This window comes from Platichthys flesus, chromosome 5 (assembly GCF_949316205.1).
Source record: "Platichthys flesus chromosome 5, fPlaFle2.1, whole genome shotgun sequence".
Classification (NCBI taxonomy): Eukaryota; Metazoa; Chordata; class Actinopteri; order Pleuronectiformes; family Pleuronectidae; genus Platichthys; species Platichthys flesus.
The window spans coordinates 13,719,117-13,745,313 of NC_084949.1; the positions used below are offsets into that span (position 1 = coordinate 13,719,117).

Genomic DNA, 26,197 nt, shown 5'->3' on the forward strand with positions numbered 1-26,197 from the left:
ACATAAGTAGCATGCAGTACTTGGGTGAAGGAATATAAAGAAATAGAAATAAACAACAATATATAGAAAAATATATAAATGGGATTAAACCAGTATATACAGTGTAAAGAAAAATATGTGTCAGAATATGTACAGTAAATGGATTGGCCATAACGGTTTATATTGCATAGAAATATTTTGCAAATTAGTATACTACAGTGCATATTGCACAGTTGTTACGTGTTAAGGGACAGTGCATAGCGGGGGGGGGGGGGGGGGGGGCATGTAGTTTGTAGTTAGTTAGTTGACTCGGAGCAAACTAATAAATCAAGACCTTTCAGATCATTGACGGGGTTTTCCGTGAATCATTGTTGGTAGAAGATAAGAGGATGGGTAGAGGATAGAGAGAAACCAAAATTGGAAAACCAAATCTGCCTCCGCCTCCTCCAACAAAATTCAACTGTGGAAACTCCCGGTGATCACGTTTGTCTCGGGTCAGATTTATCATTATGAGCGCCTGATTGTATCAAAAAATTATGAATCTTATTCTATGATCCCAGCACACTCATCTCACATAATGATAAATTATTTTATTAAGGAGTTCATTCTTCGTTCTATACTTCAGAGCAGCGCATTCATCAGCTGCTCGCTCGCTCTTTTCCTCTCTCTCTCTCTCTCTCTCTCCCACACCCACACACACACTTACACACACATTCACAAACAAGCTGTGTGATCAGGCACATGTGCAAACTCAGTCTGGCTAATAACAACAGACTTTATAAACTACCCAGTTTTACTGGGTAGACATTGTAATTTACATTCACAGGAGGCAGGAGGGTGGTGCCTGGGTGAGGGACATGTGTCAGGTTTGATACGTTTTTTTTACATATTTTTTTTAATATTATTTGTATTCTCAAAAGCACAAGGAATGCAATAATACAATGTACATGTAAGTTTTGATTTTTCTCAAACTTAAACTTAAGTATTAAATGTCAAACCTAAATGTTAACTGTTACATCTAAATCTAATAGTTATTTCTAAAGAGTTAAATCTAGATCTTAATAGTTAAATTGAAAGATTAAATCTAAATCTTAATAGTTAAATATAAACCTTAAAAATAAATGGAAATCATACATCTAAATGTTAAATAAAATCATTAAATCTAAACGTTGAACATTAATGTTAAATCTAAATCTTAAGTGTTAAATCTAAATGTTGAATCTAAATGTTAAATGTTAAATATAAAAGTTGAATCTAAATGTTAAATGTTGAAACTTATTGTTAAATGTTAACTCTACAGTGTTAGAGACATGACCCTTATTGTGACCTGACTTGTATTGATGTAATAGCAACTCCTCCTCTTACTCACAATGAAAGTGAAAGTAACCCGTATCCCTGACACCGCAGCACAGTTCGGTCAGTCGGCAGAGTGTTGCAGCAGCAGAAGTGATCCGTGATCGTGACCGTGGAGGAGCGCGTACTGTGAGTTTGTCTTCATATTATTATTGTAATGATGTGTGATATATATACTGTCATGTCTTCCAGTGGTAATTATCCTAAACATAACCCATAGACCACTTGTCGGGACACACGCTGCATGTGCAGTGTAGTGTACGGTGAGTGGTTGGCATTTGCTTCTCTTCAGCAAACTGAAAACACTGAAGTCGTTGTTGTGGGTCTATGTGACATTTAATGACTCACTGTAGCTGACCTCAGCAAATCCACACACTTCAGACCTAAAGGGCAGTGATGTGGTTGAAGTGACACACAGACTGTAAAACAAAATATAATATAAGTTTATCATTTATATATATATATAAGCACAATAATTGATATATATATATAGTGCTTATTGTGCAAGCACAGTGGTTGTATCTGGTTAAAATAAAGTAAAATCAAATTAATTATCTGTGACTCCTTACATCCAGCTTAAAAAATGATCCTAGAAAAATGTAATGTTAGGGCTGAGCAACAATCCTTAATAATATCTTTTTAATATTGTCCTTCTCACAACCTTCACCCAGGAGCCAAGATCTGTCTTTAAACTTAAAAGAAATATGAATGTGACAATTTATCATGATAAATATCTAAATCAATTTTACATACAAGTCTTAACATTGAAGCACATCTTTTCTGCATTGCTTATAAAGTAGAATACAAGTTTTCAAATCGTCGCACACCTGCAAACATTAGGAGCCTTTCACTTTCTGGTCAGTGCAAACAATGACTAACATACATTTAACTTTGTCATGATCAAGGAAGTAAATGTTTTCCTAAGGTGACTGCCGCAAAGTATAAACAGATCACGTTCAAGTTGAACATGCAGATTAATGAGGCAGTTGGGGCTTTTGAAATAATACAGTTGGTTTTGCTGATATTGCAGCAGAACCCTTTCCCTTCTATACACAGCATAAGGCCCAGCAACGTATTAATAATTGTTAATAATTGGAGCAGGTGCAAGTCTGACATTTGTTTCCTCACTGTTAATGTTTGATGTTAATGTCACTTGGAATGGAGGACGTGTAGGCAGGAGTTGAACTGATGGATGCAGGGAGTGTAGAGGCTGGAGTGAGGACTCAGACCATTTACTGGAGCCTATTAGCTGTTTTCAGACATGACCATGGTGTTTGAGGTATTTCAGCAGGAAGCCCTAACACGTTTGATACTGCCAGCGGCATAACAGATATGGTATCCAAGAAATACGATATATAGTTAGAGGATTTTTTAAACTACCAACTGTAAGTATTGCTCAGACTGTAGTGCCCACTGCCAACTGTCTCCCACAGCACAGCTCTTTTTTTCCAGCAGATGCTAAGATCCAAAAACGATTTTGAGAGAGAGATTCAACAGAACTTTCCAAGTCTAATAGGATCCAGAAATGGAGTGAACACACAGCGCAGCCCGGACCAGCCTTAAAAAGGGAAGAGAATAGTAACAGATGGCATCCCATTGGACCATTCATATATTCAATCTTGGCACGATACAAGAAGCACAGATGTGTCGCCTCTGCGTCTAATAAATCCATTGTGTTAGAGCAACTACAAGCAACAGGCTGTACAACCGGTGTTTGGAATTTGGGTATTTCCAATCTTACAAACAAACACTTTGGAAACTTTCGTCATCTCTCCATGACGATGCCTCCGTGACCAGTTCGGCTGGAAAATCTAAATCCAGTGGTGTAAAGATTTTGGCTGATGATAAGTCACTAGTTAAATCAGGGACATGTTTCGGCACATCTCATCCTGCAGAATGTGGATTCCTGCTGTAACACTATTCTGCAGGAATTCCCACAGCGCAAAGCACAGTACAGGACAAATATAAGTAAATATACTTACCATGAAACTTGTTGGAGGGATGTGGGCTGGATCAGGGAAGAATTATCCAATTTTGATACGGATCTGGATCCAGGAATTTTGTTCACTTTCTTTAATATCGTGAGATGAGTCCCTCCTTTGTTAATTTCTCAGAGAATTAGCTGTGACTCTTGATGAATTGACGATTGGTCGGGCCATTGACAGGTTTTGAGCAGGTTCACCTCCTCTGCAGCAGGTCAGAGATGCAGCATTAGTTACCATGGCGAGGTGACCCGCTTAGAACTGAACCACAATTAAACCCAGAGTTACCTCGCTAACCACAAATCCTGCTTTGTAGTAGTTGGTAGCAATTTGAAGCTGATAAGATCTCGAGATATGTGAGACACATACAGACAGACAGAGATTTCTTGAAATATTAGGTAGATGAGTCAGAGACAGAAGTAATAAGATCTAATATTTATCATTGTTTTATTAAGTACAATCCTGTGCAATGTTAGTGGTAAGACTTTGTGGAGATTTGGTGCCCAGAAAAAAACACAACATGTGCGCTTCAATTCACAAAAATAGATCGCTGTGTTTTAAAACGTGTACATGAGTTTCACATTTGAATAAAAACGGTTTATTTGAACTGTCATTGCAGGGAACTGAACATGGCTCTCATTGGTATCCTCTTCCTTATTTTCACTGCGACATGTGTTGGTGCACAGGGAGGTAAGTTAAACCATTATCTGTGCATTTCAAATGTGAGTTGCTACTTGGTGCTGATGTAATCTGACATCTCGCCCATTTTTCTTCTTCAGATTTTGCAACTTTGGAATGCAATCCTGAAAGCTTTGGCAAGCATGGCCAGAAGTCACTGCTGGAGTGTGTCGTCAAAACCCAAGAAAAGGACCTAGAAATCAAAATGGTCAGTTTGAAGAAAGAAGGGATGGAGAATGCCACACTGTTTTTTTACAAAGGAATCCTGCCATCGCAGACAGACTACATGTTTGCTGAGCCGTCCTGGAACAGTAAGAACATGAACGTGTCCCTGCTCATCACCAAAACTATGGTGGCACAAGCTGGAGATTACGAATGCGAGGTGTTAACAAACTACGGCAATTATAAAGAGACCATCAACCTCAAAGTAACAGGTGAGAGAGAGGCATTAAACTCATTTCAAAACTTAACCCTGTGTAAAGTAGTTTTGTTTTTCTGTGAACATCAATTTGTCACATAGACAATTGACTTGTTGAAGGATTTAGTTGAGGTCTGGATAGTTTGATTGTTTGGAGGTTGAGGGACTTTCCTGGTATTTCCTTTCACCAAGTATCAGTTGGCTCTCCTGTGTATTTTCTTATTTTCACTTTCACTGTGAGAAATAATCACTGCTGTTGTAACCAAGATCTTCTCTTTTTTTTGGTTCTTTGCAGCCGAATACACTGAACCAACTATAAGATCCGTCCCTGAGAAGATGAACCAAAACAGAGATGGTGCCCTGATATGTGACTCGGACGGTGGCTACCCAAAAGGTGAGATTCACTGGATCGATGAGCACGGCACGGACTGGACCAATAGCTCTGAGATGAAGGCGGAGCAAGGCCAGAATGGTCTGTTTCACCTTTCCAGCAAGCTGACTCTGCTGCCACGATCCATCTTCTCCAAGTATACCTGCGTGGTGGTCAATGCCAGTGGCGGCAGAGAGGGGGGGACCGGATTTGAAATACAAGACCAACCAAGACAAGACGGTAGGTGTCTTCCAGCACCACACGGCACACGACGCACCACAAACCGTTTGGAACTGTATTGCATAGCACACGGAAGTCATTTCAGCCATAGTAGCACCTAGAGACGTGCTTTAACTGAAGTTAGAAGTGAAACAGATCTTATCACTATTGCATTAGCATTGCATTGTTTAAGAGTGAACAGCTGACAGGAACTTGAAACCCAAGCCACCTCTAACACATGTTTGTGTGAGTGGGAGCTAATAGACTCCCAGGCTCAGTTTTCCAACACAAACCAAAAAGGAGCTGATAGAACAGGATACTGACACAGATAAACATTGAATCCCAAAAAGGAAAGTAGAAGTGTGTGCAGGGTTAAGTGCCCTGCCGAACCATGCTCTTTCTTTTCTCAGCTTCAATCTGTTTATTTTTTCCATAACTGGAGCCAACTCATTTTTCACTTTCAACTTTTTCAAACTCTCTTTAGAGAACAGACAGGCCGCAACAAGTCTCTAAATCAAATCGTCATCAAAACCTCACAAAGAATCGACACTCCTTGATTGCGCAAGTCTTAATGTGGTTTAATGGACTATTTAGTCTTGTGGAAGAATTCATCAAATGCTTGAATAGGGAGCTGCATGGGGGTGCAGGAATAAACACATTTGATGCAAGATTCCATGTTCTCCCTGTGTTTGTGTGGGTGGACTGTGGCTGCATCCCAAAGTCCAAAAATGTAACTCTAGGGTTCCGTTCCGCTGTGCACAAGAGATTTTATATTTTAATCTGATTCATGTCCAACCTATTCCGACCCCTCTGGGATAAAAGTGAAAGTAAATAGTGTCAGTGGGAAATTCCCACCAGGACATGCAAACCAGACGTCTGACTTTATGTATTAATTCATGCAGGCCAAGAAGGAGTGGGAAAGTCTGATTCAACCTCGAAAATCATCGCTCCTGTGGTGGTGATCGGATCGCTGATCGTTGGATTGCTGATGGTGCTCCTTTATCGACGGCACCGTCAGAGTGAGTACCTTCAAGAGCTTTGGAGTTTTTATTCCAATCTTTTTGGGTAATGACTTTACAGATGAAGGTGCGAATTCAAATCGACAGTTTTGCTGGTTGAAGGTGTTTCTGCCACACAACAACAGGCTTAAAACCATCAAACATGTAAATAATTACACATCATAGAAATAGGAATCACATCTATTGTCACTTCCATGCACTCGGCACACATGTAACAGAAATACGATTCTCTACAGATACACACACAGCCGCAAGAGAAAGAAAGAAAGACATAATGGGGAGTGTGAACTTGAAGTGTCGTCGTACTGAACTCTTATTCTAATAGACTTGAAGCTCAAAGGCGACTGCCCTGTTCAGCTGGAATCTGCTTGACGGAAAACAATCACCCTCTTGAAGTATTTAATCTGATACTTGAATAAGAGCCTAGTTGCATGAGATTTCATGACTGAGTTACTGTGCACACTAAAGAGCTTAAAGGAAAAGGCAGACAAAACAAGAGGAGAAAAAAGATAAGAGTGGGGAAACCAGAAGGTAGAAAAACCTGAAGTATGTCTGGCAGTTGGCCATGTTGTTCCGGCTTAAAGCAGCAAGGTGAAAAACTGTTCAAATGTGTTGTTAAGAGGGAACAAGCAGTGTGGCAACTGTTAACATTGGCATTATTAAACAGTGTTCTCCAAACTGTTATATACTTTCATATTATGTTTGTATTATCCTAATATTATAACTTTATTATCATAATATTTAAATTTTATTATCAAGCTATTATGACTTTATTCTTTTGATATTATGACTTAATTCACATTATATCATGACTTTAATGTCACAATATTAATGGTTGATGTTTGATGATTTACCTGACCTAAAACTAACTAGGATTGACATACTACCATTGCCATTAAAACAAAGCTCCTTTTTTTGTGGTGAATTTCGTGAACATGTGAGTCAATCGCTTCCTCTACGACATATTTCGAAACGACATGAAATCAGACCGTGACACGCTCCCCCCCCCCCCCGGGTGCGGATCTCCCTCCTGGTTCTTTGGAAGTCGTGCTCACAAGTTCGTCACTGTCCAGAGTCAGAGACGGTCTGTCAGCTTTATGATCTAAATGCTCATTCGCTCTGGAGAAAACACTTCAAAGTTCAGAACATCTGAAACCCATTTTCCCACTCGGTCTGTCGGGAGCTTCGTTTACGCACTCAGTCGCCGTGCAGGGCCACCAGTGACCCGACCAGTCCTACGAGCCACCAACAGTGAGTGGCGGGGTAAAAGAGAAGCCTGTCATTATAGAGAGAGTATGTACGGACAGGTTGAACAGCTCTCTCTTATTGTACTGCTCATCAGACTGGTTGGTCGTACCTCGAAAAGGTTGTCTTAAATAACTGGTGATCAAACTGTGCTGGGGGTTGTGGAAACCTGGTCTCAGTTACTTATCAGACGTATTTCAAAGACCAGACATTGTAATAATCTGTAACATTTGATCTTTTCCAGATGGCCATTCGACAAACAATCCAAACGAGGAGGCGGAGGAGAAGGAGGGTACGTCTGTATTTCGATCCAGCTTTGTTTCCTAACTGTTTTCACATGCATTCCTTGAGCTCGAATTCACGCTTTGACTTTCAATCTTTTATAGATCTGCGTAAGAAAGAGTTCGATGCCAGCCGGGTGTGAGGTAATTGCAGCACTTCCAGTAAACAAATGAATTTCGTTTCACCCAGGGGGCGGAGCCAGGGAGCTGGGCCAGGGGGAGGCACAGGCCCTGGCCGAGATGTTGTTGGCCCCTGATGTGCCAAGTGTCTGGTTACTTAAAAATAGTAAACATGTGAATTTGTTAAGAATTTTTAATTTCTAAGCTTTTCTGAAGAATTAAATTGAATTGAAAATTTTTCAGTATATATTCAATGATCTTGGCCTCTCTGTGTAAACTGTGGGCCCTATTAGGACCCCGGTTTTAGCTGCATTGTATTCTATGAGTATTTGCAAAATAGATTGTATCAAATATCTTAAATCTCTCTCTCTCTCTCTCTCTCTCTCTCTCTGTCTGTCTGCAGGAGACACTTCACGTCACATGAATGTACAAACTTACTGTCAACCTCTAAATCATCACTTCCTTGTGCGCACTACTTCACAATATAACCAGGGATAACTTGTATTATTACTCTGATTCATCATAGGACATGTACCACCTTTATTTACCTACTGTAATATCCTTAAGTTGACACTTTTAAAATCAAGTCTGATTCTAATACAGGAATGCAAAGGGCGAATAGAAACCAGGGAGTTGTGTTCATGCTGTGAAAACCACATCAGGAACTAGAGCGAGATAATACTGCGAGGGCGTTGGACATCTGAGTCAGTGCTGGTCATTGGCTGGAAGAAGATTGTATAGATCTCCCTTTGATTAGGCTGAGCAGAAGCTGTGGCAATATGAAGATTGGCCCCGAATGCAATTCTTCTCACTTTCTCTCCCTCTTTATTGGTGTTCTGTTGATAGAGGCGCACGTGCACATGTGTTTCTATAGGTGATGGGCAGTTTTGGTTCAATACCGAGGACATTTTGGCTGGTGCTCACAAATTCAATTCAACTGATTAAGGGTTAAGATTAGATTTTAGGATTAGGGTTGGAATGAGTGTGGAACATTTCAGGGCAATGTTAGGACTTCAGTTCATGTCTGAAAGCAGCTCATGCCTCAATGCTTTCCTCGGCTGTTGCTCTCTGTCATAGCCCCCCCCCCCCCCCCCCGTGATCCTGCTGATAATAACAAACCAAAGCTTCAGCAATCATTATTAGGCACAAGGCGGGACAGACTCAAAATTGCACTTGTTGATTTTTTGTATCGTATTTTATGAGACGCCCCTAAATGAACAATCAAAAGAGATTATGACTGTCATCATTTAAGATTTAGCATTAAGATTATATAAAACATGTAGCATATAACTGTACATAGAAATGTATTGAAAGTCTTGAGGTCTTTGGTCTGTCGGATTTTAATCGAATGTTACTGAGAAAATCCAACCCTTGTCAATTTCATATCCTCATTCTAGCCACTGAGAAAGTACCGGTTCTACTTCCTAGAGTGTCCCATGATCTCACTGGCCGGCCAAAGCAGGATACTAAATGCTGTGTTTGTTTGTCGAACTGTGACGTGTGCTCATTTGACATTTTTCAGTAATTGGCAGCTTAGCTTCCCCCTCTGAGACAAGTCTTCAGTTTCATTATTATCTCTATCTGTCGGCAGATCAGGTCGTCCATAACTTAAGGATTTTGTCCTAAGTTGTAGCAGGTCATTCGAGGTGTGTACTAAAACCTCCTGTGACTTATCTTGATATATTGGTATATCATTAACGTGTAGGGGAGGAAAGCCCGGATCTGTATTAACTTTGAATATCTCCTCTACTTTTAAGTTTTTGCAATTTGAAAACCATAACATGAGCCTGCAAGAACTGTTTTGTATATACTGTAATGCTTTTGTATTTTTTTAATGATTTTGATAAAATTGTCCTGCTGTGTGGATGCAGATTGCGTTTGAGGGTAAAAATGAAAGCTTTAATAGGAATGTATACTTTTTGTTGTGATTAACATGAACTACTGGAGCTGTGATCTGTTAATGTGACCAAAATAAACCATGAACAAAAATATGTGAGGGTGATGTTTTTATTATTTGTGCCAGAGGATCATTTAGATTAGATTTCAGTTAGTTAAGTACAGGTAAACAAACAGGAAACATGAAGTCTGCCAGAGATTACTGTAACCACATGTACAAACTGTTGGTGAAGGATCACTGCTCGTCCCTCAGTTTGTGGCATCCTGTTTTTCATCTCTTCTCCTTCCTGATGAGCTGGTTTTATAGATGAACAGATCAGTTTGTTCCTCATTCTGCTGCTGGACAGATTACTATCATCCTTGTTCCTCTTTTCTCTTTGCTTTGTCTTTGCAGAAAATCTGTCTCATCAAGAAAAGGTTCGAAATACTTGCACCTAGTTCATTTTTTCCTTATCCCAGGCTTTTTAATTCCTGTTGATGAAAGTTTTCATAGATCTTAAAACACACTGTGTGTAATCAATAATATCAGGTTGTTGTGTTACTTTTTTTCGGTTTTTAAATCTTTTTTTTCTCCCATTTAATTTTGTATTGATCTTTTATCTTTCTTTGATCCCAATTAAATTTCAGTAAATTAAACAATATAGTTTGAGCTCACATCATTTTTGATAAAGACATCGTTTAAATCTTACTCAAGTCTGCCATCTGCTGGACAAATTGGATTACAACATGTTGTTAGGCCATGAGAGCAAATGTGAACTCCATGAAAACGTATTTATAGCACGGTAGATTTTATTTTGGAATAACTTTGATAAGACATTTCAGTGGCAAACTCTAGCTCTAGTGACCCTGCTTTAAAGCAGTTTAGAACTTCAACATGTGAACACATCATCAAGAGTCATGAAGAGTGTTTAAGAGAGCGAGCAGGACTTAAGATTTAAGGTGAAGTTGTTTTACACAGGTCATCAAACATCACAGGGATTTATCTTTGCTCTTACTTCTATTTAACCACACATTGAATAGAGTGTGTATTCACCTTATTGATCTGCTCTATGTACAAAGTACAATCAAATAAAGAGAAGAAGGGATGTACTAAGTGACAGGACTCTGCCCCGGATCTGAATGTTTGAGACTTTTTTTATTTGGACTTTTGATTTATGTTATAAGTCAGAACCTACCTGTGTTTGGGCTTTTTGAATTTCATTTTTTTTGTTCTTTGTTTTGTTCTTTCTATTGTTTGTTTATTCTGTTCAGTCTCTCCTCTTCTGTTTTGAGTTTCAGTTTTTGGATCACCTTCCATCTGATTGTTAACCAGTTAATATTCTGATGAGATATTTTACCCAGCATTTCTCTTTTTTTGCGTATGTCTGCATTAGGGTCCAGATCTACAACAAGTGACATTATGTGAACATTTATTTAAACTGAGGTGATTGACTGTAAATCCATCCTCTTAAAGCCATCACACAGGTTTTTAAGATAATTATGTATTAGGACCCAATACAGGGACATTTTATGTTACAGCAGTAAAGAGGTGAGTAAAAAATGAAATATACCAGTATGCAACTTAAACACAAGGTAGAGAAAAAAAGCCATAATATTCTAACAGAATATATGAAGTGTAAACAGGAGAGTTTGAACCCTAACGAGTCAGGGATTATTTTGCGTTGACATTCTCCTCAAACCACGAATGTATTTATCATTTAGTTTTCAGCATCATTACCTCCTTGCCTGTCTCACAAGTTAAGGTCACATCTCTGTTTAGGCACCATCAGGGAAAGAAGAGTGTAGTAGAATGATTTTATTCTCACAGGCTGCACGCCATCACACCACATCACACAGCACAGGAAGCACTGCTGTCGCTGTGTATATATACATGTGACAAACAGAGATCTGCTTCCACTTCTGCAACATGATGCTGCTCAGCTGGTGTATAGTGTTCCTCTGTATTTCTGCAAACACAGGTGAGTCCATTCACTTTCTTTAAATTGAGAGGGAAGATTCTTCTGCAGCTCAAGCCTGTCTGCAACAACATTGAATGTATAATCATGATAATGATAATGATACATTGTTTGTACAGCACTTCAGTTATGTACCATCGTGATTTGAACAACGCACACTGGTCGGGTTGATTAAATAGATCATTTTTAAGGTCTTGACCTTATTATGTTATGATTTGGCTCTTAAAACTGAACTGAATTGACTTGTTAGTTAATTCATCATTTTGCTATGGATTTTATTGTGAAGTTTAGATAAGTGCTATACAAATGGTAAAAGTTATTATTGTTATTTTTATCATTATAATTACATACGATAGATATGATACAATATGATAATAAATACTATTAGATGAATCAACATTTTTCATTGGTAGCAGAGAGGGTGCAGCATAAAAGTCTAATAAAAAATGTATATCTCACAGCTGTAGTGGGATGGATGGATATATATATCTATATAGATATATAGATATATATATAGATAGATAGATAGATAGATAGATAGATAGATAGATAGATAGATAGATAGATAGATAGATAGAGTTAATACAAAATACAGTTGAAAAAAGGTGCATTATGAAAACTAAGTCTAATAAACAATACACATATATTACATATATATTGGATATTGTATGTATATATTAAAGTACTTTTCATCAATAAAAAGAAGTCACAATTACATTCAGAAATATCCAGTTATCCAGTCAGTGTTAAAATAATACAGATGTCTATGTCTTGTGGTTTGTCATTAAACCCTGTGATCACGCTGTTTGTTTTTGTGTTTTAATAAAGGGGATGTTTTATTATTGCGCAAGCCCGGAGAGAATGTCACCTTGCAGTGCTCCTTTGCAGAATGTGTCAGCAGCATCGACGGCTGCGTGGGGATGTATCTGTATCATGGTTTAAATCCACAGGAGGAGGTGTTGTACTATCACTCCTCAGAATATGAAAAAGTCACCCCACGAAACAGATACTTAGAGAGGGTTGAGAAAAATGGATCTCTTGGGAACCACACCCTCACCATCAGCAATCTGGTCGCTGAGGACTCTGGCCTCTACAGATGTGGCTACAAAATAACTACAGAGACTGATGTTAAATGCACCGGCTACATCCTTGTTGTATCAGGTAAGATTTAACTTGATCAGCTCATTGAGGTATTGTCTCACAGTGTTGCTCATATATAATATGGATGACTACTGTTGTGAGTTACTGGCAGAATAAAGATTTTATACATACGAGACCTCATACCTCCGCCAAAGCCCAACAGTTACCTTCAATTCAATCAAACTGCACCATATTGCACACACTCATGGCTTTCACTTCCTTAAATGTATCAGATACATTTTTTATCCGTTCCTCGTGTGGGTGAAAACGTCAAAAAAAGGCCAATCTCACAATCTCACATTTGTTATTCTGTATCAGCGCTGGAATGCTGTGTGATATTCACATTTTCCTTTTTCACTTGGAAAGCTCCTTGTAACTAGGATTTGAAAGGGGCGACATGAATAAAGTTGATTATTTAGGAGGAGTATATAAACAATGACCTGTCCTTCAGGCTCATGTAGAAGTCAGTTTCATTTTCCCAAATCAGAAGCTATGAAATACAGTTGAAGCTGTCCCGCATAGGCTCTCTCTATGTTGAATTTGCAACATATCCATGGAGACAATGCATTTCCTTTTCTGTAATACATTTTTTTGTTAAGCCTGTTCTTCATTTCACACCGGAAAGAACCGACTTCCAGACCAGAAGAGGAGCCTCAGCCTCTGGTGTGGGTTGCCGTTGCCACCTGTGCCATCAGCATATTTGCCACCATCATCTTCGTCCTGCTGATTCTGAAGGTGAGTTCAGACCTCTAAAGAAAACTCTGTGCTGGATCGAGGTTAATTATTCTGGTTTCAATCTTCAGACCAAAGCTCTGCAAACTGTTACAGTCATTTGCTCCGTATCTGCATAGATTGATTTGTTGTGCGTCAACACAATTTATCACTTTTTTACACTGCTGCTGAAGACATCAGGTTTTCACTGTTGGGATCTTCAGGTCACCAAAGCCACTGTCTGCAGGTGTTCAAACTTGTTGTACTCCAGTTTGCAGTTTTTCCCAACAATGCCTTCAGTTAAACTAAATTTCTTTTTATATAAATTCCCACTGATCTGGTGATTTCTTTTCCTCTTGACTGTAAAACATTACACCAGAAAGGAAAAAGGTTTTCATCTTTGCTGGTGGGATTTTCAAATGGGATCTATACAGATGGTAATTTTCCAAAATCCACGCACACCTTCATGCTATACATATGATCACTATGATGACATTTCACTCCCTGCAGTTGAAACAATGGACCAGAAGCAGAAGAACAGCAGGAAGTGTCCCCATCGAATGTGTGTATGAAGTCATGACACAGAACAGAATCATCCCTGAAGCCGCTCCAGAGGTGTTCTCGCCAAATCCATATGATTTCACTTAGAGGATGAGAATGCAGGGAAAGTGTTTTTTGGAATCGAATTTTCAAGTGATTTACTGTAAATAAACTTCTTCGGAAATATAAAGTGTATAATATTTTAACAGCTTAACAATGAATTATCAAAACCTGCTGTATCTGTTTAATTGTTGTTAAAATATCCCCTTATTTAAATCATTGTTTATATCATTAGAACTTATTAGTATTTGAATAAATAGCGGTAGAATAAATAATAAAGCATTTGAGTTGGATTTGCAAGGGTTACAGGTTTATAATGATCACAAGTAGTCTCACACTCTGTCTGAAAAAAATGAATAATACAAACTATTTAATGTATGTAATGTTATGTAATATTTGAAAATTATAATTGACACAAGATCGCAATGATTAATTAAAGAGACACATGAGCTCCGCAGGGCACACGACAGAAGTACATGTAAAAACAAATATCACAAACAGGCAGGAAGGTTGTGTGATGGAAAGTTGTGAGTATATATATGACAGAGCTTGTGGTCACAAACCCTGCCCTTAACGAGAATTATATGTAGGAGTGAACTGAGTATGCTAACATCACAAATTAATATAAATCTTATATAATACATTTCACAATAATTGAGACAATTGCCCTTTCTTGGCAAATATGAATAATGTTAAATATGCAAACACAACTATTTTTTATTTGAATTGTAAATGTCTAATATGTTTAATTGTATAATATACCTTTTTTGTAGTGTGACTTTAACCGTTCTATTTTGTTTTATGTTTTTTATGGCTACTGTCTGTGCTGCCTATGATCTGTATCGTGATATGTTCCACACTTTGTAATTTGTGAATCAGTTTCTAGTCAGATGTGGAGTTGATGTGACGACAAAGAAACTAAGTTTGTATCGTGCGACCAAATGCATAAAAGAATAAAAACTGTTTATCTACTTGAAGTAAACATGTCAGTGCTTTTGAGAAACATGTGGGCAGGAGGTGTACGAGAAAAGAAACCACAGGCAACAAGGAAACTAGGTCACACAGGGATGTTTATACAGTTTGTAAAGTTTGGGGCTTTTTATTTAATTAATTTGTGTATTTCACAGGGATAAAGCAAAATAAGACTTTAACTTTACCCAGAGAACCGACAATGCTCTAGTTGATGACCCACTGTACCGCCTACTGCCTATAGGATTTCTAACTGGGTATAATTTACAATCACTGTCCCTGGATCAGCTTTTCTCCTCTAAACCAATTTCACAATACATTTTTGTTTAGTTAATTCAACGTTTGAAAAAAGACAATTATAAAGAGAAAATATGAATCATATAAATCATATACAATTAAAAAACCTATGTTGTGCTGCTTGATCAGTGAGTGAAGGTTTGGACGGTTTCAGACAGTGTTAAGCCTCCTTAATTAAATGTTTTCAGATCAGTTTTTTTATTTCTGTAGATACAAAAATATGTTCCTATTACCAAAAATAAGTTTTGCAATTATACTGTTCACCGATGAAGACTTCCCTGATCTTTTCTTTGTGAAATACGGTCTGGCAAGATTGTTAACACATTTAAAAATCAATTTGATGAAAGTCTAAATGTTTTCTGTGATAAAATATGTTTGCGGTTGAATAGCTGAATGTAATAAACTGTTCATCCTTTGATCAAATGTGAATGTTTAGAGTGGATGTTTAGGGTTATGCATACAGTCACAGGTGCAAGAAACCTGACATGTCTGAGCTTACTTACTGACGGTGGTTTACCTTTTCCTGACCAGCAGTCTGACACGTCTCATAGACTCTACACTACTGCAAACACATGAAACCACACAACCACAGCCTCTATTTCTTTTTTTTAGCAGAATTTAGTGGACTAGATACCTGGAGCCCCCGTTGAGGACAATCATATAAGAGCATGTATGCTGACAGTTGATCTTTAGATTTTAAAGTTTATAGTCTCTAAAGTTTAGAGTCTAAAGGTTCAATCTGTTGAATTTAGTGACATCCAGAAGTGAAGTTGCATGTTGCAGCTGAATACCCCTCATCTCACCCTCCCCTTCCAAACATTAAAGGGAACCTATGTAAATAAAAAATCAAAGGTCTTTGATTTGTCAAGTTTGGACTACTGTAAAAAACATGGAGCCCTCCGTGGAGAGGACCCACTCCTGATGTAAATAAAAAAAAATTTAAATATAAAGGACCCATTCTAGGGTTAAGAAAACAACAATTTGTACAGTTTAGATGAAACACACTAGAGATAACATGAATAGGACTATTTTATATTCAATTTTTGCCAATAGATCCCCCTTTTGTCTTGAAGTAGCTACAATCCTCGAGGATGAGAACACACACACACACACACACACACACACACACACCTCCATCTGTGTTCCTATCGCAGGCAAACACAGAAACCCACAATTACTTAAAAAAATCCAGCTAAAAACATTTTTAATGTTATTAACATATATTTAAGCTCGTTCAGAAAATATGTCACAATATGTCACAATATGTCACATATCTTGTGGAATCACCTTGAGTATTCTCAAATTGTCATGCAGTGTTCGAAGTGGAGTTTGACCATCAGTGTTGTTTTTTTGCGACGTTCTATTTGTAAAATAAGGAAATATATTTATCATGTACTGTACATGAGCAACCACTGGGTAGTCACCAGGTTTTTAATATTGCTGTAGTGCAACATCCAACTTGTTTCCAATCTCGACCAGAAGAGAGCGTCATTGGACAGGAATTACACTGCAGCATTCTGTGTACTTTAACATATGGGCATGTTGTCATAGTTCAAACTTGCAGTAGAAAGCTTGCGTTGAGTTGAAGTCTAAATTGATCATGGTAAGCCCGAGGTCGTGAACTGGAGCAATGGATGAAGGGGACCTTGTCTGATGAATTATGTTTTGTAGGTTTCTGGGTGTGCACTGGCTATCTTTTGGTAGAGATGTGGGAAGATGCAAAAGGGCTCAGGTCAATGTTCGGCTGGAAGGTTACTTTGACATAAACAGGTTGGCAACAGAATGGTTTGAAGGACATGGAGAGTTTGTGGTGTTGATTTGACTAAAATCTCAACAGCTAAAGATGATACCTGTAGAACACTGATAGGCCGAGGGATCATTGAGACCAGGGGCCTGTACTACAAAACAAGTTCCACATACCCAGGATAAAATATTGTTATCCAGCGTCACTTGACCTGACGTCAGCCATGCTGGATAGCCTGTACTAGGAAGGTGGGTATCAACTGTCTCAGTCAACCATGAGTTTTCTTATCCAGCTGAAATCATGTATATTTCACGGAGGCGGAGTCATATCAGATGAAATTATGGAACTTGAGTGGTCCGCTCCTGTTTGCCAGATCTGGGACACAAGTAAGCCCTAGCAATACTGCACGTCAACCAAACGTGCAAAAGGTCGCCCGGTTTGTTTTGTACTATTTGGGTCATATTTACCATTCATCACCTTGGCCACATTAAGTTCACATCCAGATTACAACTTGCCTAGATATGGCCCACATTTCCTGTTTTACAAGTAGACAACTTTAGGCTCACATCCATTTTGCCAGAAGATGGCCACAAGTGCAGCATCATTGCTGAAGTGGCTCATATCCATATGCTATCTGGACGAGAACCATAAAGACAGTTCTCAGTGTAATATGGGAGGAAACAGTGACACCTGGCTGTAGGGTTTGTAAGTGAGACATCCACAAGGGACATCGAACAAAGTGAATGTAAATGATGATCACATAACTAGCGAAGAAAAGACGAAACAGAAATGAAATTCAAACTTTTAAGTACAAGGCTATGAGATGAACTGTAAAAAGACATTAGTTATTATTATGAGTTATTAAAGTTATTATTGAGGGTTTTTGTGTTTTGTCTGATAAATGTGATTCAAGAAAGACAGTTAATACTGTGTGTGGATTGTCTTTTCAAATTAAAAGACATCAGATGTCCTATTTAGTTTATTCCTCCTGGTGTCCTGTTCTACAATGATGGAATAAAAAATATCAACACTGTCAGATATAATGTCAGGAGTCAACCAAACTTTTTTGAATTTAAATGAGCTATACTAGTTTTGAGAGTATTATTTATTTTATTGCTTTTGATAAGCTCACCCTCAGTATATTTGAAGTTCTGCTTTAAATCAGAGAGAACACATGCAACGTCTGGAAGAGAAAATGACACCTGACTCATCTATAAAGAAGCTGCTGACGTTTGTTGTTTCTCAATTTGTAACAGCCTAAAGTATTTTCTCCCTTACAGGACCCACATGATGACTCTGGTTTTCCAATGATCTGATTAGTCAGTAGTTCTGCTCAGGTTATGATCTGTTGTATCCAACTGTATTAGGCCAGCAGTTCAGCTACATATAAACCAGCTTGTAAGGGCTGGATCTTCGGCTTGAACTCCGGATATTCTCCCGACATTCTGTATTCTGGCTGTATTTGAGAAGGCACGTGTCTGAATTACAGACTCCGGATTTCCTCTGTTTCTTCCACTCACTCCTCCCTAGTATATGAACTCCAGAGAATGTCAAAATGAGATCATGTGAGCACGAGAAAACTCTTGAGTCATGACACTGATGCCACAATCTTGGTGCGTGATACCACAGGGCTCCTTCAGACGTTGGACATTTCACAAAGTCAGACAGGAGGTTTATATGTTGGGTGAATAAATCTGATTAAATGTTGTCTCTCAAATATTTGGCACCAAGGCTTCACGTTGTCCTTCAAAAAATGGCCAATGGCTTGAACACTGAACACTGGGCAGCCTAATCCTGCAAGACAAGGCACGGTGTCCAATTGGGATTCGTGCGTAAAGGCGCGTCCACGGCGGACCTCTCCATCCGCCCGCCCTCACTCTCCTGTGTGTGCGCTCCCATTCGCGTCTTTATATCATGGTCGTGCGCTCTCGGGACTCTCTCAGCATCCCAGTGAAGTGCACATCATCGAGCTCAGCGGACCCACACGGCATATCTGCTTCTGCGCCGCCTGCAGTCCCTCTGTGTGCGAGCCGCAGAAGAGCAAAACGCACGCAGGGACACTGAGACCAGTCGACTCCAGTGTTTTTGGAAGACGCGACCGCGGGTCAGACGGACGGTCCCGGGTTTTCTACTCAGGACAGAAGCATTTTTTTTTTTACCGACGACTGCGTAAGGAAGGAAACACCGAGGATGAAGAAGACTCCAAATCCAGGTACTGATGTCCCTAAAAATCATTCTATAATACACATCTTTGTAAAAGGAACGAAAAAATGTCATGTAAATAAAATGTGACAGGGTTAATTATATTACAAAATACACGTTTCTGCATGTCAAAGTAATACCACACAGGGAGTATAAAGAATATGAAGCATATATTATTCATGAAATAAATGTATAATTTAGATGAATCTCCGTGTTACAACTTTTACAGCTTAGAAGACTGTTTATCTTTCACCTGGAACAACATATCTGCTGAGTTTTCTCTATAAACTTGATTTCTGTTTATCTGGAGGTGTCCTCTTCTCTCCCTTTCCAACTTGTCAAAGTCTTTAACTTATTCTCCACCAGCTTGTTTGAGCCGCTGAGTGGGCAGCACCCAAGGGAGCACCTAGGGTTCCCCTGGCTATTAAAGCCTGATGTGCATCATCATCACCATCATCATCTCCTTGATGATATATATCCACTATACATAGCCTTCTCAGCCTGACCTTCTGTATGGATGAACAGGCCCCTCCAGGCTGCAGTGCTTAAAAGTTTGCTCACTCATGATGTCAATGTGCATTTTTGTGTACACATTTGCTTCCACCCTGCACAACACAATATAGTGTGCAACATCTCTGGCTTTGCTCTGGGACCCATCTGTGTGTTCTCTCCCCCTCCTCAGTATTTAGGAATACAGAACGGGCCCTGGGGAGAAAAATAAAGCACTCTAGATTAAACAGACACAGAAACGTGGCACAAGCTGCTGAGGCTTTTGTTGAAAACAGGACACATATTTAACACTCAGTTTGAAGACAAACTCACATTCATTCAAAAATGTCAGAAAGAAGTTGTGGGGTCTTTAAATGGTGACAAAGTGATATTAGAACATGTTCTCCTCAAAATATGTAAAAAGTGAGTTTTATTTTGAAGGTTTTTGGCAATGCAAGGCTTTTTACAAAGTCGGCTTTTGCTTTCATCTCAAGTTGTTTTACAGATGTCATATCCTCATTTCAGCATCTCTGAGTGCATCGGCTCCGGTCTGAAGAAGAATTAGCCTCTGGGAGCAATGGCCAATATTCTGGGGTCTTCTGTCTTAGGTTTGCAGTACCTTGTTTACTATCAGACATATCCCCACACAAACAGTGATACTATCGTCACAGATTTAGGACCAGACGTAATTTTCACGAATCTTTATCAACAGCATATCAATGCAGATAAATAAAAAAGCCGGTAGCTCAACCATTCCACATCTTTTGCGCTCCACATGAACCACTATGGACTTGAAGGAAGTCAAAGCCGGCTCAAACATGATGGAAACCAAACAATTTCTGTCCCTCAAATCTATGTTTTGCATATTCACATTCAGAGTCTGTTTATAGATTATCGGTCTTTCTGTGGCATCACGTTACATCAACATTTGAATTTCTGCGATCTCCAAAAACCATATTATTAACCACATGCACTGAAGGGTCAACTCAAGCTTTAAGGAATCAGCGCTCGACCTATTATTGAATAGAAATGTGCAGGGGGAAGGTCAGACTCAGAGGTGAGGCACTGGCCTGTTTAAAGAGTCTTATCACTAACTGTCAGTTGCCTTCTCTGGATATCCTCAATGCTGCACCTGCACTGACGCATCACTACTCTGCAAACGCACTTAAAGCTGTCTGTGTTGTCTTTAGGCAGTGGTGGATTGATGGCTCAGTAGGTGGTCGGACTGCTGTGGAGGCTGCTGGTGGGTCAGTCACTTCAGTTGTGCAATATCGAGTTTTCCCTGTTGTGTGTCACTGTTTTTATCCCAAAAAACTAAGTCCAGATGTTAATTTACTGTCCAGGAAGTTTGGAGGACAGAATCATCCATCACTGCTGACTAATTTATGCTGAGTTCTTTAACTTTGGGCTCTTTAGGCACTTTGATCATTAGGCTGTGTGTTAGTCACTCCTCTCTCTCCCTATGAAGAGCCAAACTATGACACCAGGAGGCCACGCTCCATCCTTGTGCAGTTCAAAGCCAACCATGGCTCCAGCAGTTTTTTTTTAACTCGGCATCTTGACCTCAAGGTGTCAAATTATCTTTCAGGCTGGAGCATTTCATGGCTGAACTGAGAGAGAACCCAATTAGCAGGAACATTTCCCCCCTAATGAAGATGGTTGTCCCGTCATCTTTTCTTCTACAATTTTCTACTTCAAACGTTTTAGTTTGTGTGGGTTGACTCAGGGTGAGATAATGCCAGAGTTTTGCAGATCAGGCTGTTGTGATGTGTATCAAGAGCAGCTATCACCTGCTGAAATAGAAACCACAAACCGAAGAGGGAGAAATGCCAAAAAGACACAAAATAGACTAAATCTAACCAGCAAAACCTAATGAGCTGGATGTACACATTTTGTTCTGTAGTTGGTGGCCGAGACCAAAAACAGAACTAAAAGAGAGTGATAGAGAGTAGACTGTTATTCAGTTGGTTATGTTCACGAACACTGTATTAATTATTCTTAAGATTTATAAATGTAACAATACAATCTCAATAAAAGGCTCTAAATACCCAAATTAGAAATACTGTGACTGAAACCAGCTCTTTTCTTTTATTTGGAAATATCCCTTAGTTTCTACATCCTCTTTTGTTTTTTGTCCTTTTAGATCTCTCCTTTCTCAAGTCATACATGCTTAATTTGACTGTCAAAGAGGGAACATTGTGTTGTCCCCTCTTAGATCACTAACAAAAAATATGGTTTTAGTAGAGTCCCAAGAGACCCGGAGCGCGTTGGACCTAATGAGCTGGATGTACCCATGTTGTTCTGTAGTTTCAAGTAACGAGAGACCCAGCGGAGTTAATGCACTCTGCCCCCCCTCTTTTTTTCTTCTCTCTATCATCCTACGCATGAGAGGTCCCAGTCAGCTGTGCTATGTATTCTCATGGTTGGTTCACTTTTGAATACAGGCTCGTCCTCGGCTTCAATACACTTCTTTGTGGTGAACATTTGCTGGAGGCTGCTTACTTGAATTGGTTGGACCTTTCATCGTCGGTAGGACATTTGATGAAAACTCAGGGAGACGTTTCTTGATGTTGACCTGTAGTTGTAACACCGGTGCCAGCTAACATGGCTTTGGCTTCATAGATTTTCTATATGACAGTGTTGTGTTTTTTCTCCAACAAACCACTTCACTGTATATTGTCACATAGACTTGGAACACTTACTATGCTGGATGTGACTGACTCATTCAATGACGTAACATCTCACAACTCTTCAGGAGACTAACGGGCTGATGGCCAGGGTTTAATAAACCGGATTAGATGTTGTGGGTGGTGTGCGCAGACACACAACACTGACTTAGTGCATTGAACTGGTAAGTTACTCCTAACGAGAATAGCCCACTTGAATAAAACTGGTCCATTCTGCATCCAAACACAAATATGAGCATTTGTAATAGCACTTAGATGCTTTAGTGTCCTCATTGTTTGAATATCAGTTTGTCATGATGATATGGTCATATAGTGGCACTGTTACCAAAATTAATTATTATATGCTAATTAGCAAAAGTGTAAAAGTCATGGGATTGTGAAAGGAGTCATTTGAGCCGATTTTTCTATGAGGAGGTGGTTGAGACCGACAATGGACAAAAGACATATTGGGCTGTGATTGATTATGTTTATTAGCAATGAGTGAGTTCATTATTCCTGAAATATATTTATTTTTGCTCAAAATAATAATCTTAAATTCCCAGAGCCCAAAATATGTTTAACCAACAACCCATAGGGATTACATATACATTTAAATAAAAGAGAGGAAGGCTGCAAAATCCCCATTTTAGAAATATTGAAACCACCAAATAGTAAAATGTGTTTTATACTTATACTTTATCATTAGTATTATTTATTATTGACAATCAACTTATATTAGTTGACTAATTTGTTCCAGTTGACCCAGGACTAGGTGGAGAGATTATATCTCAACACTGGCGGGGGAACGCCTCGGGATCCCCCGTCAGAGCTGGTCAATGTGGCCCGGGAAAGAGAAGTCTGGGGCCCCCTGCTTGAGCTGCTCCCCCCGCGACCCGACCCCGGATAAGCGGATGACGATGACGAGGTTTTCTCCAGGTTCTTCAGCTCCCTTCCGCAGTCCAAACACATCCAGATTTGCAGATTGTGTTTTGTTATTTTGAGACTCTAAATTGTCTGTAGGTGTGAACGTGAGCGTGGTTGGTTGATTGTCTCTGTATGTTGGTCCTGTGATACGCCGGTGACCAGTTCATTGTTCTCCGCCACTTGCCAAATGTCAACTGGGATTGGCTTCAGCTAACCCCTGTGACCCTCAAAGAACGAGCGGTATAGATAAAAGTTGGAATACTAATCTATGTCCACAGCTCAATTTATATCACTTAGAAACTTGCATTGGCACACAAATCAGTACAGTCAAGGCACAGAGAATCCTCAGGGCTGTACTCAAACTGGACTTGTCTTAAAAAACGACACTTTCAACTGCAGCCTCTGTCATCCATCCTCCCACTAAACCAAACCAGTATGTCCCACAGAGAACCTGCAGATGAGGGAAGTCAATACAGTTCTTTATTTCCCTTCAACAATGGCTCCTCAGTGACAGCGCAGCTAGTCTCCCTTCAGTCTGAGTCATACATTGGCCCTGGCTGTCACCACATTCACTACTGTTCCCCGTGAGAGTGGAGCTGTCTTAGGAGACTTTGCTTTTCATTGGTGAGCCTCGATCTCATCTACTACGTAAGTGTCAAACTGCCGAGCTCTCCTCTTTATACAGAATAATCCGTATAACAGTAAAACCTTTCCCCCGAGGATTAGACCACCTTTACCGGTCTTCTTTCTTAAGTGACGAGAACAAAAGCTCAACGTCTTAGCCCACCGGTTCTGCCTTAGATACTGTTATTCAACAAAAAGTTTCTCACATCCAAAGGTCTGAACTTTTTCTCCTCAGATAAACTTTCCCTCGGCTATTAGCCCTAATCCTCATCCTCCCACTCCAGGAAGTGACACATGGTTTTTGCTCTGTCTCTCATGTGGTTTTATCTCTCACTTTATCTCTCTTCACAGCTGTAAATTCCTATATCTGATTGAACTCAGCTTTGGGCTCTGAACTGCTGACCCGTGCTCCAACAGTGCATGTGTGAATTGGTCGTGTGTGCATGTGCACGCACAAAGTAGTGCTCGATGATGCAAGTGTATGACATCATCCGCCACTGTGTCAGACTTTTGCTATATATAGAGATGGCTGATGATGACGTCTCAGCTTTAACAAAGCGGCCCTGTGAATAACATAAGGATGAAAACAGGCCATGTCACTGCTGGTTACCGCGATGAGCAACCAGCCAGGCGTGAAGGATTTCTTCGCATGCTCATTAGAGAAACACCTGATGTTGACAGCAGACGCCATCAGTCAAATGTCAGCTGATCTTGGTGAGACGGTCACTTGGAATTTTTTATTACAGATTATTTACTGCACAAAGAGGAATAAGGTGTTTTGTCCCTTGTGATAGAGGTGTCTCTGTTTGTAGGCATGTTTAGAAATCAAAAGAAATGTAAGCAACATATTCCTTATACATTTATTTGGATTCTCAAAATGTGATTGTCTTAATGAACAGACTTTTTTTTTCTTTGGCTCTATGCATGTGACCCTTTATTTACAGTTTTAATAATTGCAAATATTTTCTTGAGGCGACCCAGACCACAGCTTTTCAAATGATTAACAAGCTCTGTGAAAACACCATGTTCAGATTCAACCCATGATACACAGAGAAACACTGGTACTCATATTCCCGCAAAGCTGCAGAACACCCATTACCAACTAGAAGAGTACAACCAATTAACTTGCTAAATTAATTACTGATAACAAATATGTATCAGAGAATATGATAGTTGATATATATATATAACAACAGATTCCAAATACAAACAATATACAGATTACATCTTCTCTATTAAGCACTGATCCAATTTACTGACACGTATCTGTCTCACTGTTTTTTATTAACTACAATTAATGCATCCTTATCGGTAAAATTAGCCACTGGTTCAAGGCATCCATTAGAATGATACTGGTACCAACCTCAAAAATCCAGTGTGCCTCCACCAAGAATTTTTTTTTTTCTCTCAGCAATCAAATCGGGAAATCAGAAACCTGAGATGCTAATGAATTATACACACACGGTAATTTTGCGTTTTTCTGGTTCGTGCTTCTTTGCCAAACTCCACATGAACAGAGCTCAAGTGTCAGGACCTCGCTCTGTGTGTGTCTGCGTGCACATGTCTCCGTACACATGTGTATGTGTGTGGAGTAAATGTAGACTGTCTGGGTTGGGGTTGTGGATTTAGACATCAGGAGCTTGGCATGCTGATTACAGAGTTCTGAAGCCACAGAGAACCACAGGAACTCTCTCCTCTCCCTTTCTCTCTCTCTGTCTGTCTCTCTCTCTCTCTCTCTCTCTCTCTCTCTCTCTCTCTCTCTCTCCCCTCCTTCTCTTTCCAGCAGCATCCCTCCATCAGTTCAGGCTAATTTGCTAGGATGGAGGTGAAAGCAGCAGGCCAGAGGCCCGATGTGGCCGGGCTCTTTGCGTTATGATAATCAGCCAAATCACAGGGCTTTGCTCCTCTCATCCGTGCTCTATGTAAGCGTAACCTTACTCAATTAGCTAACGCACAGTTAAACACTGAGGGTTATAGCATAGCAAAGCAGAATGAGGTATATTACACATTGTAGCAGACACTAAGTGCTGCTGACGGAATGTTGTTGTTCCAGCTCAACAAATTTCCTATGGATTTGTGAAGCCAGCATTTCAGGCTGTTTTTATTCTTGCTCCAGTGCCCCTCAAAACCCCAAAATGAGGTCTTACAAAAATCCTGCTGGGTGGATGCAAGAGGCCAGACGTGCAGTGGCTTCTATTCTATCTGCAATATCCTCACAGTGTCCATATATTTATCAATTGCTACAACAGACCCCCATCTCTCCCGAAAGGGATCTGGAACTTTGAGGATATCCTATTTTATGTAGTCTGCTGCCAG

The 26,197-nt window shown here is 39.6% G+C and overlaps 3 protein-coding genes across 4 annotated transcripts in view; all 3 read left to right on the forward strand.

Moving 5' to 3' along the window:
• The first annotated feature begins 1,355 nt into the window (after positions 1-1,355).
• Positions 1,356-9,655, forward strand: zgc:174863 (uncharacterized protein LOC100136852 homolog). Its single transcript, XM_062387189.1, has 8 exons — positions 1,356-1,461; positions 3,934-4,004; positions 4,094-4,426; positions 4,706-5,020; positions 5,902-6,018; positions 7,508-7,555; positions 7,650-7,688; positions 8,068-9,655. Exons 2-7 carry the CDS (start codon positions 3,944-3,946, stop codon positions 7,685-7,687), a joined length of 912 nt encoding a protein of 303 aa, XP_062243173.1. The 5' UTR covers positions 1,356-1,461; positions 3,934-3,943; the 3' UTR covers position 7,688; positions 8,068-9,655.
• Positions 9,656-11,452: 1,797 nt separating this feature from the next.
• LOC133953324 (uncharacterized) lies at positions 11,453-15,625 on the forward strand. 2 transcript variants are annotated; one of them, XM_062387202.1, is made up of 4 exons: positions 11,453-11,518; positions 12,344-12,676; positions 13,255-13,390; positions 13,877-15,625. In XM_062387202.1, the coding sequence occupies exons 1-3, from the start codon at positions 11,467-11,469 to the stop codon at positions 13,380-13,382; spliced, it is 513 nt and encodes a 170-aa protein (XP_062243186.1). In that variant the 5' UTR covers positions 11,453-11,466; the 3' UTR covers positions 13,383-13,390; positions 13,877-15,625. The 2 variants fall into 2 exon arrangements, with proteins under 2 accessions (XP_062243186.1, XP_062243185.1); XM_062387201.1 differs by having other exon boundaries at positions 13,281-13,390; positions 13,877-15,624.
• Positions 15,626-19,011: 3,386 nt separating this feature from the next.
• The window catches only part of septin9b (septin 9b), a 73,244-nt gene continuing 66,058 nt past the window's right edge, over positions 19,012-26,197 (forward strand). Inside the window, exon 1 of the mRNA XM_062387132.1 lies at positions 19,012-19,188. Within this exon, the coding sequence (XP_062243116.1) occupies positions 19,167-19,188 (22 nt within the window). The 5' untranslated portion in view covers positions 19,012-19,166. The remainder of the gene's footprint in view (positions 19,189-26,197) is intronic.

Excerpts from the sequence above, each read along its gene's own strand:
- zgc:174863 (XM_062387189.1), top strand. The coding sequence starts at position 3,944 with ATGGCTCTCATTGGTATCCTCTTCCTTATTTTCACTGCGACATGTGTT. Across the intron at positions 4,005-4,093 it reads ATGTGTTGGTGCACAGGGAG|ATTTTGCAACTTTGGAATGC; the intron begins GTAAGTTAAACC and ends TTTCTTCTTCAG. Across the intron at positions 5,021-5,901 it reads AGACCAACCAAGACAAGACG|GCCAAGAAGGAGTGGGAAAG; the intron begins GTAGGTGTCTTC and ends TAATTCATGCAG.
- LOC133953324 (XM_062387201.1), top strand. The coding sequence starts at position 11,467 with ATGATGCTGCTCAGCTGGTGTATAGTGTTCCTCTGTATTTCTGCAAAC. Across the intron at positions 11,519-12,343 it reads CTGTATTTCTGCAAACACAG|GGGATGTTTTATTATTGCGC; the intron begins GTGAGTCCATTC and ends GTTTTAATAAAG. Across the intron at positions 13,391-13,876 it reads TCGTCCTGCTGATTCTGAAG|TTGAAACAATGGACCAGAAG; the intron begins GTGAGTTCAGAC and ends CACTCCCTGCAG.